Genomic DNA, 12,531 nt, shown 5'->3' with positions numbered 1-12,531 from the left:
CAATATAAATCAGCCCCTGTTGCCACCCACTTTTTAAGCTCCAAAATTTAGGAGTTTAGTACATTTTTTAATATATATTTAGGTACTCAAACCTATTAAAGTTTCAAAGTGGTTAATTTAAAAGCATAATTTTCAAAGTTAGAATATAAGTCCATGATGTCTAATTATGTACTATTGCAGGATTGTTGAAGGAAGTGTGGTGCTGGGATGATCATGATTGCGTTTAATTATCAAAACCTTGGAGGCTGAAGGTTTGCTTAGGATGCCTAAGAATAAGATCCTTGCATTGTCTCTGCAGCTGACTGGCCTCTTTAGAAAAATCTTCCTTCCCCCTATATTTGAGAACCATACACAGAGATCTGAAGTTATAAGTTATTCATTTGCTCAGTTTTTATTTGTTTTTGGAAAATCAGATCACAGGAGAAGCATCTACTAATCAAAAGACAGAGAACAAACACTGGCAGGTTCCATCAGAGTCTCTGATATGCAGCAGTGCTTAGATCATATCTCTGTACTCACTGATGGCCTTCCGAAGAGCAGTGAAAACTCTCCTCTTCCTCTAAAAATGCATTCAGCAGTCAGACTCTCTTTGTATTCTCCTGTTTATAACTGCTCATGTCCTTAACTTACATGGTGAATGTCCTGTTGTAACCCGTTCTGAGCTTTGGAAGGACGGGATAAAAATCGAAATAAATAAAAACCTCATGCATAACTCCCTTTCCTCAGAAGAGCAAGAAAGAAAAGGATTCCAAAGTGCAAATGGTCCACAAACCAGTCAAGATATTGTGAAAGAAGTTTGTCAAAGGCTTTCCAGTTCCAGGTGTCATAGATAGACTGAAGGGAAGAAGTCTTGTACATTCTCAATCAGTTAAACCTTCCGATCTGTTGAAAATGAACTGCACAAATGCTGTTCTCTCAATAGCCTGAGCTCTTCAGTGAGACATCATCTGAACAAACTCTGTAATCAGAAACCAAAATTGTGAGAAAGATGTCATTTACTTAAATTTTAATCTCCCTCCTCTGCCATCCCCTCTAACACCTCTCTCCATCAAAGCTGTTCCTTCATGGGCAAGCCTGATGGCTCAGAGCCATGGTGCCTTTGCAGAAGACCCAAGTTCACTCCATGAGCCAGCTGTAAATCCTTCAGAAGCAGTGCTCAACTGCTCACAAACCCTGGAAGGAAGGGCCTCTCAGTTATTATGCAAAGCAACATGTAGAGGATAATTCTATGAAAGGTCAGATAATTTTATAGCAGATATGCACGAGTTACTCTATTTCATATAAGGAATTTGTGTGTGTATCTGCCTTTATAAAAAAATACAAGTACAGTAGATGGTAATAAGCTAGGCCAAATGCTATCCATAGTACCTTTTATTTTTCTAATTGAATAAATGTTGAATTCATTTTCTGTGGCATGGCTGGCAGGCTCAGATAAATTTCAAAACTCTACAGAGTCACAGATGGAATGGGAGTATAAGATGGTTATTTTAGGGGCCAATATTCAAAGTGATTTAACCGTCCAGAAATGGCTCCTGGTTGATTAAATAGCCTGTCTGAGGCTAACTGCTAAATTTTCTGAAGCACTTAACTTGTTAATGCCACTGAAAATAGCCAGTTAGGTCAAACTGAACACTGGTTATTTGGGGGATATTCTGGGGGTGGATTTGGAACTTGGATGGTTAAGTGCCAATATTCAGCACTGCATAAAAATATGGATGTTCCTGTGCTGCCACATAAGAACATAAGAATACATAACATAGTAACATAGTAACATAGTAGATGACGGCAGATAAAGACCCGAATGGTCCATCCAGTCTGCCCAACCTGATTCAATTTAAATTTTTTTTTTTTCTTCTTAGCTATTTCTGGGCGAGAATCCAAAGCTTTACCCGGTACTGTGCTTGGGTTCCAACTGCCGAAATCTCTGTTAAGACTTACTCCAGCCCATCTACACCCTCCCAGCCATTGAAGCCCTCCCCTGCCCATCCTCCTCCAAACGGCCATACACAGACACAGACCGTACAAGTCTGCCCAGTAACTGGCCTAGTTCAATCTTTAATATTATTTTCTGATTCTAAATCTTTTGTGTTCATCCCACACTTCTTTGAACTCAGTCACAGTTTTACTCTCCACCACCTCTCTCGGGAGCGCATTCCAGGCATCCACCACCCTCTCCGTAAAGTAGAATTTCCTAACATTGCCCCTGAATCTACCACCCCTCAACCTCAAATTATGTCCTCTGGTTTTACCATTTTCCTTTCTCTGGAAAATATTTTGTTCTACGTTAATACCCTTTAAGTATTTGAACGTCTGAATCATATCTCCCCTGTCTCTCCTTTCCTCTAGGGTATACATATTCAGGGCTTCCAGTCTCTCCTCATACGTCTTCTGGCGCAAGCCTCCTATCATTTTTGTTGCCCTCCTCTGGACCGCCTCAAGTCTTCTTACGTCTTTCGCCAGATACGGTCTCCAAAACTGAACACAATACTCCAAGTGGGGCCTCACCAATGACCTGTACAGGGGCATCAACACCTTCTTCCTTCTACTGACTATGCCTCTCTTTATACAGCCCAGAATCCTTCTGGCAGCAGCCACTGCCTTGTCACACTGTTTTTTCGCCTTTAGATCTTCGGACACTATCACCCCAAGGTCCCTCTCCCCGTCCGTGCATATCAGACCAAAGGTCCATCAAGCCCAGTAGCCCATTCTCACGGTGGCCAATCCAGGCCACTAGTACCATGCCAAAACCCAAAGAGGAGCAACATTCCATGCTACTGATCCAGGGCAAGCAGTGGCTTCCCCCATGTCTTTCTCAATAACAGACTATTGACCTTTCCTACAGGAAACTGTCCAAACCCTTCTTAAAACCAGCTACGCTATCTGCTCTTATCACAACCCCTGGCGATGCGTTCCAGAGCTTAACTATTCTCTGAGTGAACAAATATTTCCTCCTATTGGTTTTAAAAGTATTTCCCTGTACCTTCATTGAGTGTCCCCTAGTCTTTGTAATTTTTGACCGAGTGAAAAATCGATCCACTTGTACCCGTTCTACTCCACTCAGGGTTTTGTAGACTTCGATCATATCTCCCCTCAGCCGTCTCTTCCAAGCTGTAGAGCCCTAACCGTTTTAGTCTTTCCTCATACGAGAGGAGTTCCATCCCCTTTATCATCTTGGTTGCTCTTCTTTTAATCTTTTCTAGTGCTGCTATATCTTTCTTGAGATAAGAAGACCAGAATTGAATGCAATACTCCAGGTAAGGTCACACCATGGAGCGATACAGAGGCATTATAACATTCTTAGTCTTGTTAATCATCCCTTTTTAAAATAATTGCTAGCATCTAGTTTGTTTGTTTTTTTTGACTGCTGTCACACATTAGGCGGAAGGTTTAATTATACTGTCTACAATGACACCTAGATCCTTTTATTGGGCGCTAACCCCCAAGGTGGACCCTAGCATCCGGTAACTGTGACTCAGGTTATTCATCCTAATATGCATCACTTTGCATTTGTCCACATTAAATTTCATCTGCCAAAAAGATGTTCATGTCCCCTGTTCTACACCATTTATAGTTTGGACATTTTAGTTTGTCAATTGGATGCTCATGATGAATGTAGCTAGCACTTTGGCCCAGATTCTAAAAATGGCGCTATTAGGAAAGCGCTGGTAGGCACTCTACCGGCACCTAAGTTGTTTTAATTGGCTATTAACGGCATGGTAATTGACTGTGGCATTAAAAACCAATTTAAAACCAATTAAAAGAAAATAAGTAGGCACCACAAGGCGCCTACAAAACACGGTGCTGGAATCATGTCTACGCAGACACCTAGTGGTGTCAAACATCAAAAGAGGTGTGGTTATGGACAGGGTTGACATTCAGCGTAGCTAAGCATGATTCTAGATTGAAGATAGGTGTCAGAAATGTAAGTCTTTAAAATCCTGAGCTACTTTTCCGGCGCCTGCCTTCAACATAAGACGTGAGTCTAAAAACAGCGCTGTAATTGTGTGACATATGACCAGCGCCATTTTATCAGGCACCTGCCAACTAGGGCACCACTTTTAGAATCTGGGTCTTAGTGTCCATTTTTCATATAGTTTAGAGCATTGTTTCTCAACCTTTTCAAGCCAAGTACCCCCTAAATCTAACAAATACCAACTGAGTACCCCTGCCCAAGCTCCACTCCATAACAATAGTACTAATTGTAACGCAATTTCTTCTATTCATTTTTCATATACACACAATATAATCTTATTAATTCATAATGGTAACCACAAAATTGAAAAAACACAAAGCACACTGTACACAGAGAAAATGTTAATTATCATTTATATTTGGGGGGTTTTCAAAGATGTCAAGGCAGATGACTTTAAAATATGCAATGTTACCTCAGTAACAACTATAGAAAAATATAGACAGCAGTTATAAACTCTCAAAACCTACACATTTTGATCACTAAATTGAAAATAAAATCATTTTTCCTACCTTTGTTGTCTGGTGATTTCATGAGTCTCTGGTTGCACTTCCGTCTGACTGTGCATCCAATATTTATTTATTTATTTCTGTCTCCTGCATGCTTTCTCTCCTCCAGACCTCACTCCATTCCCCAACCATCTCTCTCTGTCCCTTCATGAGTCCAACTTTTTTTCCTCTCTTATCCCCTAGATCAATTTTCACCATTGCCCATTTCTCCTTCTATCACCCCTCTCCAACACCATGCCACATCTCTCCCTCCATCACTATGCCCAACATTCCTCCCCCTTGGATCCCCTTCAATCCATCCCTCTGTTACCTCTCCACCACCATATCCAACATTTCTCCATCTCATTCTTCTCTTCCCCATGCATCTCTACCTCACTCTTCTCAATTTTCCTCTTCCTTTCCCCATGTGCACCATCTCTTTCCCGCTCATTCACACACTCATGCCCAACAATTGTCCCTTTCTATTCCCTCCCTCCTTCCTTCCTATGTCCCGAGTTATTGCCCCTTCCTCCCTCCCTTCTTCCTATGTCCCGAGTTATTACCCCTTCCTCCCTCCCTCCTTCCCATGTCCTGAGTTTGAGGCTCTCACTACTTCCAGGCTTTGTCCTACCTCCCTCCTTGCCATGCCAAAGCCTGCCTGCCCCCAAGCTGGGTCGGGCAGGCTTCGGCACGGCAGGGAGGGAGGGAAGATGGACAAAGGCTGGAAGGTAGTGAGGGCCTCCCCCTCCGGGCATGAACTCGGGACATAGGCAGTGAGGGCTACCGATTCCTCCTCCCTCCCGGCCCACTGCCACCCCCCCCCCCCCCCGCCATCTGCATTTAATTATCCCCCATCACAACTCTGGGAAGGGAAGGACCAGACAGCCCATAAGCCTTCCCCCCTCCATCGACGACAATTCTGATGTCGGAGAGACTTGCACGGTCTGTGTCTGTAGTATGGCCGTTTGGTGGAGGATGGGCTGGGGAGGGCTTCAATGGCTGGGAGGGTGTAGATGGGCTGGAGTAAATCTTATCAGAGATTTCGGCAGTTGGAACCCAAGCACAGTGCAGGGTAAAGCTTTGTATTCTTGCCCAGAAATAGCTAAGAAGAAAAATTTAAAATTTAAATTGATCAGGCTGGGCAGACTGGATGGACCATTTGGGTCTTTATCTGCCATCATCTACTATGTTACTATGTTACTAAGGTCCTAGCCAGCCAAGCAGCGATTAGCTGGCCCAGATCTTTTCGCCGACATCAGAATTGACATCAGGGGGAAGGCTTGTGGGATGCCTGGCCCTTCCTGGAGCTATGGCGGGGGATAACTAAATTGAGCAGGGGGCGGGCAGCAGTCAGCCTGTGTACCCCCAAACAGGCGGTCTGCGTACCCCCTAGGGTATGCGTACCGCAGGTTGAGAAACCCTGGTTTAGAGCAAGCTGTATATCAACAGATCCTGTTCTAAAATACATGAGACTTGGACGTCCTTATTCTGAATTGGACATCCTTTCTAAAGTCTGCCTCCTCATCTCTTGCATTTTCATAGATATGTGACTGCTGAACTCAGCTTCTCTCTCACTGTCATAATCCTGGGAGGTATCAACACTAGATACATAGATAGGGAGAGGAAGACATCGATGTTGGGGGGATTATGACTTTTAGGGGAGGTGCAAACTAGATAAGACTTTTGGGGTTGTGGTGAGTCTTACTTTTAACCCTTATCTTAGTTTTTTGTTTTTTGTTTTTTTATTTATAATTTTGAATACTTTACAATATCCAAAGATACAGAAGAAAAAGGAAAATCACATAAAACAATACATAATCAAATCATACATACAAAGCTCCTTTCAAGCCCACATTAATGGGGAGTTATCTTGCTATTTTCTAATAAAGTAAATTCAAGAAATATAAAGGATAATGATTCTTGGTTCATAATTATGAACCCTGAGTCATTCCGTAATCTAGGATACTATTATATTAATTCTCCTCATATTCCTCAGTAAGATGAAACAAATGAAACAAATCTCATTCCTATTTCTTTTCTCTTGCAATTAAGAATTGTTGTAATTGTATTGGATCCCAAAAAGTATATTCGATATCTTGTAGTTTGATCATACATTTACAGGGAAATTTCAAATAAAAGGATGCATCCAGTGCCAACACTCTATCCTTCAGTTTCAAAAATTCTTTCCTCCTCAACTGTGTGGTTCTGGATACATCCGGAAAAATCCTGACCAAATCTCCACAAAATTTTGTTAACCTATTTTTGAAATAAAGTCTCATTATCAACATTTTGTCCATCTCGCTCATGCATGTTATTACCAGGGTGGACCGAGTCTGAATCACATCCTGTGTATCTTCTAGAAATTCAGTCAAATTTACCTCTGGTGTGGTCAGATGGTCCTCCCCCTGGGCAGATTCAAGTTTTTTAAAAGGAATATAATAATAATTATTTATTGGAAAATTCTCCGCATTGGTCAATCCCAGTACTTCTTTAAAGAACTTCCTTAGTAAAATCTCAGGTGACAATAAGTGGGTTACTGGAAAATTGACCAAGCGTAGATTTTTCACTCTATTCATATTCTCTATAGATTCAATTTTAGAATGTATTACAGTTGAATCTTTAACAGCTGATACAGAGACAGCTTGCAAATTGTTACATTGATTTTCCACCACATTTAGTCTTTTGTCCAAACAACCTAAATTAACATCCACATTTTCTAATTTAGAAGAAACTAATTGAGAATAATCTCCCATTTGCTTCATCGTTGTCCTGAGAAACCCTTCAACCCTAGATATACCTAGCCATAAGTCTTTTAAGATAATATCCTGTGTTTCTTCTGTTCGTGTGGATTCATCCACTCCACCAGAAAATGTCAAAGGCTTAGGTATTTCAGCATATACTAATTTACTTAAGTGGGTGGATGAAATCACTTGAGCATCAGATAAAGTGGGGGTTATATTCCCACTATCACTGGGTACCGGATGAAGGGGAGGAGTCCGAATGAGAGGACTTATTGAGGCCCCTGACAAAGAGGAGTCTATATCTGATGGTACCACCGGTGGATTATCCAGTAATAATAAGTGTCTGTCCATAGGGCCCGAAACCACTGGTGTAGAGCTTTTAGGTTTTATCTTTCTTTTTCCCATATTTTTAAAGTCATGTAAAATATATAGAAAGATTTTATATATTTACCAGAGTAACTTCCAGCTCCCGGGCTCTTCGTGGCTCCAAGGGGCTCCCAAGGGGCCTGGTGTGCCCCTTAGGGCACGCCCCTTCGGCCACACCCTGCGGCCGCAACCGTGGCAGCGGCTTGGTTTTAAAGATGTAGAGACGGACCCGGTGACATCAAGGGGTCCGTCTCTGTAGGTGCCTGCTCAGTGCCTGCACGCGAAGGAAAATTAGCAGCAAAACCGCTGCTGTGGGTGGCCAGGAACCAGACGAGCCTCTCAGGTTGTATCCTCTCCCACCAGCAAGGCTCCCCATCTTAGTTTGTGAGAAAGTGGTGAAAGTCTGGTCTTGGAACATTAGGCAGTTAGTGCCCTCCTCTGAATTGAGGATCTTTGAGTACAGTTATTGTCTGATATAAGCTTCCACACATGGTCTGTTTCAGAGAAAAGTTTGGCTTTTGAGAGAGTTCCTTATTTTATTTTTTTGTTTATCATCAGCTGAGAGACAATATAGTCAATATTCAAAGCAATTTAAGTGGGCAGGAGAGGCATATAACCAGACAATGCAGCAGAATATCAGCTCTGATAGGCCCAATAAAAAGTGGGCAGGTATAGTGGATGGCGTTGGGCAGGAGCTGGCAGTGTGCGTGTGTGTGTGTGGGGTACTGTTTTCCTCTCATTGTTGCGGCTCACTTGGATAGCCCACAAAATAGTCAGCTACGGCTTTAGTGGTTAGTGCTGGTATTCAACAGCACTAACCAGTTAATTGTTGCTTAATATCAGTGGATAGCCCTGCACAAATGATTTCACCGGCCAGAAGCCTCTCCTGGCCTTTTAAATTGCTTTGAACATCAACCCATACATGTGTATCTGCAATTTTAGGCATGAGTACTTAACACCAGCTCCCTCCCCCATCACATACCTCAGAAGTGTAGTCAGACCTCAATGTTTGGGTGGAGTTGGGGATGGACTGGGTGGGCATGACCCACAGATTTCCGCTCTGACACCCACCTTGGTTGGCGAGGATCTTGAAGCCCTGCCAGCAGAAGAGTCCTTTTTGGAGTCCTCTGAACAGTCTCATCCCCACCGCAGTAAGCAATTAGTTTCCAGCTACCAACACCAGTACTGCCCTTGCCATCCATGCATGCTCAGTTCAACTTGCATCTGCCCATGCACATATGTGCATGTGAGGGGGGTGCTACTGTTGGCGACTAAATACGCTCTGATCACTGCCATGGGGATGAGTCTGCTTGTGTGAATCCAAAAAGGAATGTTCAGCTGGTAGGGACCAGGAATTCCCGACAGCTACATTAATGATGTGTGTCACCACTGGGTAGGCCTGAAGCCAAATGGATCCCCCTGTTGCTATGGGAGGGGCCTTAGGCACCCGGGCCAATCAGAGCCTTAGGCCCCTCCCTTGTGCATCCCAGGATACACTGGGAAGAGGAAGGCCTGCCATTTTGAAGAGGCGGGTCTGCCGGCCAGAGGGAATAGGCACCCCTCCAACCAGCCTTCGTGGAGAAGGTAGGGAGCGGGGCCATGACAGCAGCAGCGGAAGGGAATGGGCATCCCTTCCACTGCTGGGGGGGGTGTGTCAGGGTGTTTTTTTGACGGCAGCAGGAGGGAGTGGGTATCTCTCCCACTGCCAGGGGGTGTCAGGTAGTTTGTTTTATGGCAGCAGTGGGAGAGAGTGGGCATCCCTCCTTCAATTTGGGAGTTCTTTTTTTTTTTAAATTGGTGGGAGGGGTGGGTCTGAGCTGTCAAACCTTACTTTTCTGTCAGTGCCTGAGCCAATCATCGTTTAGGCACTGGCACTAATGGAAAGTAAGGCTATGACAGCTCAGACCCTGCTGGAAAAATTTGCCCGCAAATGTACTACAATGAGGTTAGGGAATCACCCGGCAATGATAGAGAATTGCTGGAGTGCTCATTTTAATTTTAATGACCTCGTTGTACTACATTTGCATGGAAGGGTCGGAGAGAGCTAGGAAGCTCGGAAAAGAACACAGTGAGCCATTCTGATCATTGGTCAGTAAAATATAGTATAGTCTTGTACTGTCCAAAATGTTTTCCATTGTGAATATTGGCTTGTAACCCGTTCTGAGCTACTAGGAGGACGGGATAGAAATCGAAATAAATAAATAAACCAGCTGGAGCAGGTGTAGTGACTGTGTTAAAGGCAACATTACGTTTTGAGAATCTTCCCCTGTATTTGTGGAGTATGGTGTGGATAGGGTGGTTACATGAGCGTTGAACAGAGGCATGTGTGTTTGTACAATGTGGTGCAGTTTTACTTTTTTATCTTTGAATGTTAGGGATTGAACTTCCCCTAAAAGTGACAGTTGTTACAAAAGGAAGCATGGAAGTGTGCTTTTAAAGATAGGGGTGAGGTTCCCGCAAAAGACTCTCCTCCTGGTGAGGCATGAGCACCATTTGGTCCAAAAAAGCTTTCCTTTAGCCTTCTTTAAATCCAATAAGGCTGGTTATAGCGAGGACTACCACATGCAGGTCTGATGTTCTTGAGCCTGATGATTTTCAGACAGTAACCTGCTTCTTTGCTCTTTCAAACTTGGATTATTATAACAAAATTTATACTAGCCTTCCAGAGTGTAGCACCATTTTATTATATCAATGGTATACAAGAGAATTTCCTTGAAAAGTGTTGTTCTCAAATAATGCTACACTCTGCATAGTAGTGAAAATTTACCACAAGTGAATTGATTTTTTGAAAGATATGTGTTGCGCTACTTAGTAGTGGAAGGTTACAGCAAGGCTTCTGAGGCAGGCCACAGAGGCCAAAACACGTGCATGTCAAGCCACTGCACTCTTAGGCAGAATTTTGAAACAAAGATTGTACATCAGGAACTCTTGAACATCTCCACTGTTGTATTGTTCAGTTTGATAACTGTGGAAAATGATCCCTATTGCATTTAAAGATAGGGGTGAGGTTCCCGCAAAAGACTCTCCTCCTGGTGAGGCATGAGCACCATTTGGTCCAAAAAAGCTTTCCTTTGGCCTTCTTTAAATCCAATAAGGCTGGGAGAAATATTTAAAGCCTGTTTTGGGGTGTACCATAAGAAGGATACTCAATGTTCTGCCCCTTAAAAGAGATACCCCATAGATTGTTCTGGAGTGTCTCATAAGATTGGTACACAATATTCTGCTTATTTTGGGGTACTTTATAAAAGAGCTATTCCATTTCTTGCCATCCTGTGTTACCCATATATTGCTTATTCTGGGGAACCCTGTAAGAACAGTACCTCATGTGTTGCCTGTTCTGGAAATGAGGTGCATGATGTTCCATAAGATGAGTTTTCGGCGTTCTGCTCCGAATGTTGTCTCTTCTGGGGTTAACCATAAGAGTGCTATCTAATGTTCTGGGGTGATCTGTGAGAGGGATACTCCATATATTCTGGAGTGCTCTGTATTAGAGGCACCCCATTTGTTGCCTGTCCTGTGGTGCCTTGTAAGAGTGGTACCTCATCTGTTGCCTGTTATGGACTGACACGCAAGAGAGGTACCCCATGTATTGCTAGTCTTGGGGCATATTCTTACCTTCAAAATCAACTCGTCCGTCTCCATTGAGGTCCACGTCACTGATAATGTCCTCAATGTCCCGACGTGCCACCTGCTGACCAAGTAGTTTTTTCATGGCCTCTCTCAGTTCAGTAGTGCTGATTTCCCCATCTCCATTTGTGTCAAACTAAAAAATAATAGAAAAAATAAGAAAGTCACAGGCTCTCTCTTCTCACTGTCTTAGGGGTGTTCTTGAATCTACTCTGCATTCTATAATGCCACCTCAGAACAGCCGCTATAGGGCAGGCCACTAATGGTTTTCTATTGCAAATACACATAGGAGACAGTTCCTAATCCACAAAGATTATTAAGAAAAAGATTGAGATTCAAAGGGTTTAGGCTCCTAATTTTGAGAGATAGGATCTGCGGGGGAAGCTGTGTGACGGTGGTCCCGATCCTCTATGCAGCTGATGGACATTTGAATATCCCTGGTTCCTGCCTGGAGTTCTCGGCCTTCATTGAAATGTCTCTCCTTCCTGCTCCTTGGTCTTTGTCATCGGTTCTTCATCCAGCCTTCTATCAGACTGGTATGAAGACTGGACTTTTTTAAAATTTTAGTTTGGTTTTTATTCTGTTGAGTTTTATTCTAATTTTTTCCTACCTGCTTAATTTCCTCTAATTCTTTTATTTTTTTCCAGATATAATAATAATAATAATTTATTTCTTGTATACCGCTATACCGTGAGGTATTTATAATATTTTTCATCTTCTTTGTTTCCTCAGGTACTTTAATTTCGAATGTGAGCCCGTTTGGGACAGAGAGGGAAGTTTTCAATGTGCCTTGAGACAATGCAATTTTTATGCTTAGGTTTAAGCAGAATAAAAATGTAAAAAAAAAATAAATAAGTTACGTAAACTGTTCTGAGCTCCATGGGGAGAACGATATAGAAATCTAAATAAATAACACACACACACACCCCTTTTACAAAACTGCGATAGCATTTTTTAGCGCAGGCTGGCGCACTGAATATTTTGCACTGCTCCCAACACTCAGAGTTCCTATGAGCGTCAGGAGCACCGCAGAGCATTCAGTGCACTGGGACAGTGTTTCTCAACTTGGTCCTGGAGTACCCCCTTGCCAGTCAGGTTTTCAAGATTTCCACAATGAATAAGCATGAAAGACATTTGCATATAATGCATACAGTGTAAGCTAATCAAGTTTATGCAAATTTAATGTGGATATCCTGGCAAGGAGATACTCCAGGACCGCGTTGAGAAACACTGCGCTGGGCTGTGCTACAAATCACTATCACAGGTTTGTAAAAGGGGGGAGGGGGTAAATAAATTAAATTGTTTTAGTTAAAAATTTTCTGGAAAAGAGTTACTAAAT

General features: G+C 42.7%; 1 protein-coding gene across 1 annotated transcript in view; it reads right to left on the bottom strand.

Annotated features, from left to right (window-relative positions):
• Positions 1-676: 676 nt before the first annotated feature.
• Positions 677-12,531, bottom strand: part of CABP1 (calcium binding protein 1) — a 30,874-nt gene continuing 19,019 nt past the window's right edge. The window contains exons 4-5 of the mRNA XM_033957150.1: positions 11,181-11,328; positions 677-958 (exon numbers count right to left, since the gene is read on the bottom strand). Coding sequence (XP_033813041.1) covers positions 933-958; positions 11,181-11,328 — 174 coding nt within the window. The 3' untranslated portion in view covers positions 677-932. The remainder of the gene's footprint in view (positions 959-11,180; positions 11,329-12,531) is intronic.

Source organism: Geotrypetes seraphini, chromosome 8 (genome assembly GCF_902459505.1).
Source record: "Geotrypetes seraphini chromosome 8, aGeoSer1.1, whole genome shotgun sequence".
Taxonomy (NCBI): domain Eukaryota; kingdom Metazoa; phylum Chordata; class Amphibia; order Gymnophiona; family Dermophiidae; genus Geotrypetes; species Geotrypetes seraphini.
The sequence above is the reverse complement of the archived record's forward strand: the minus strand, read 5'-3'. Positions and strand labels throughout refer to the sequence as shown.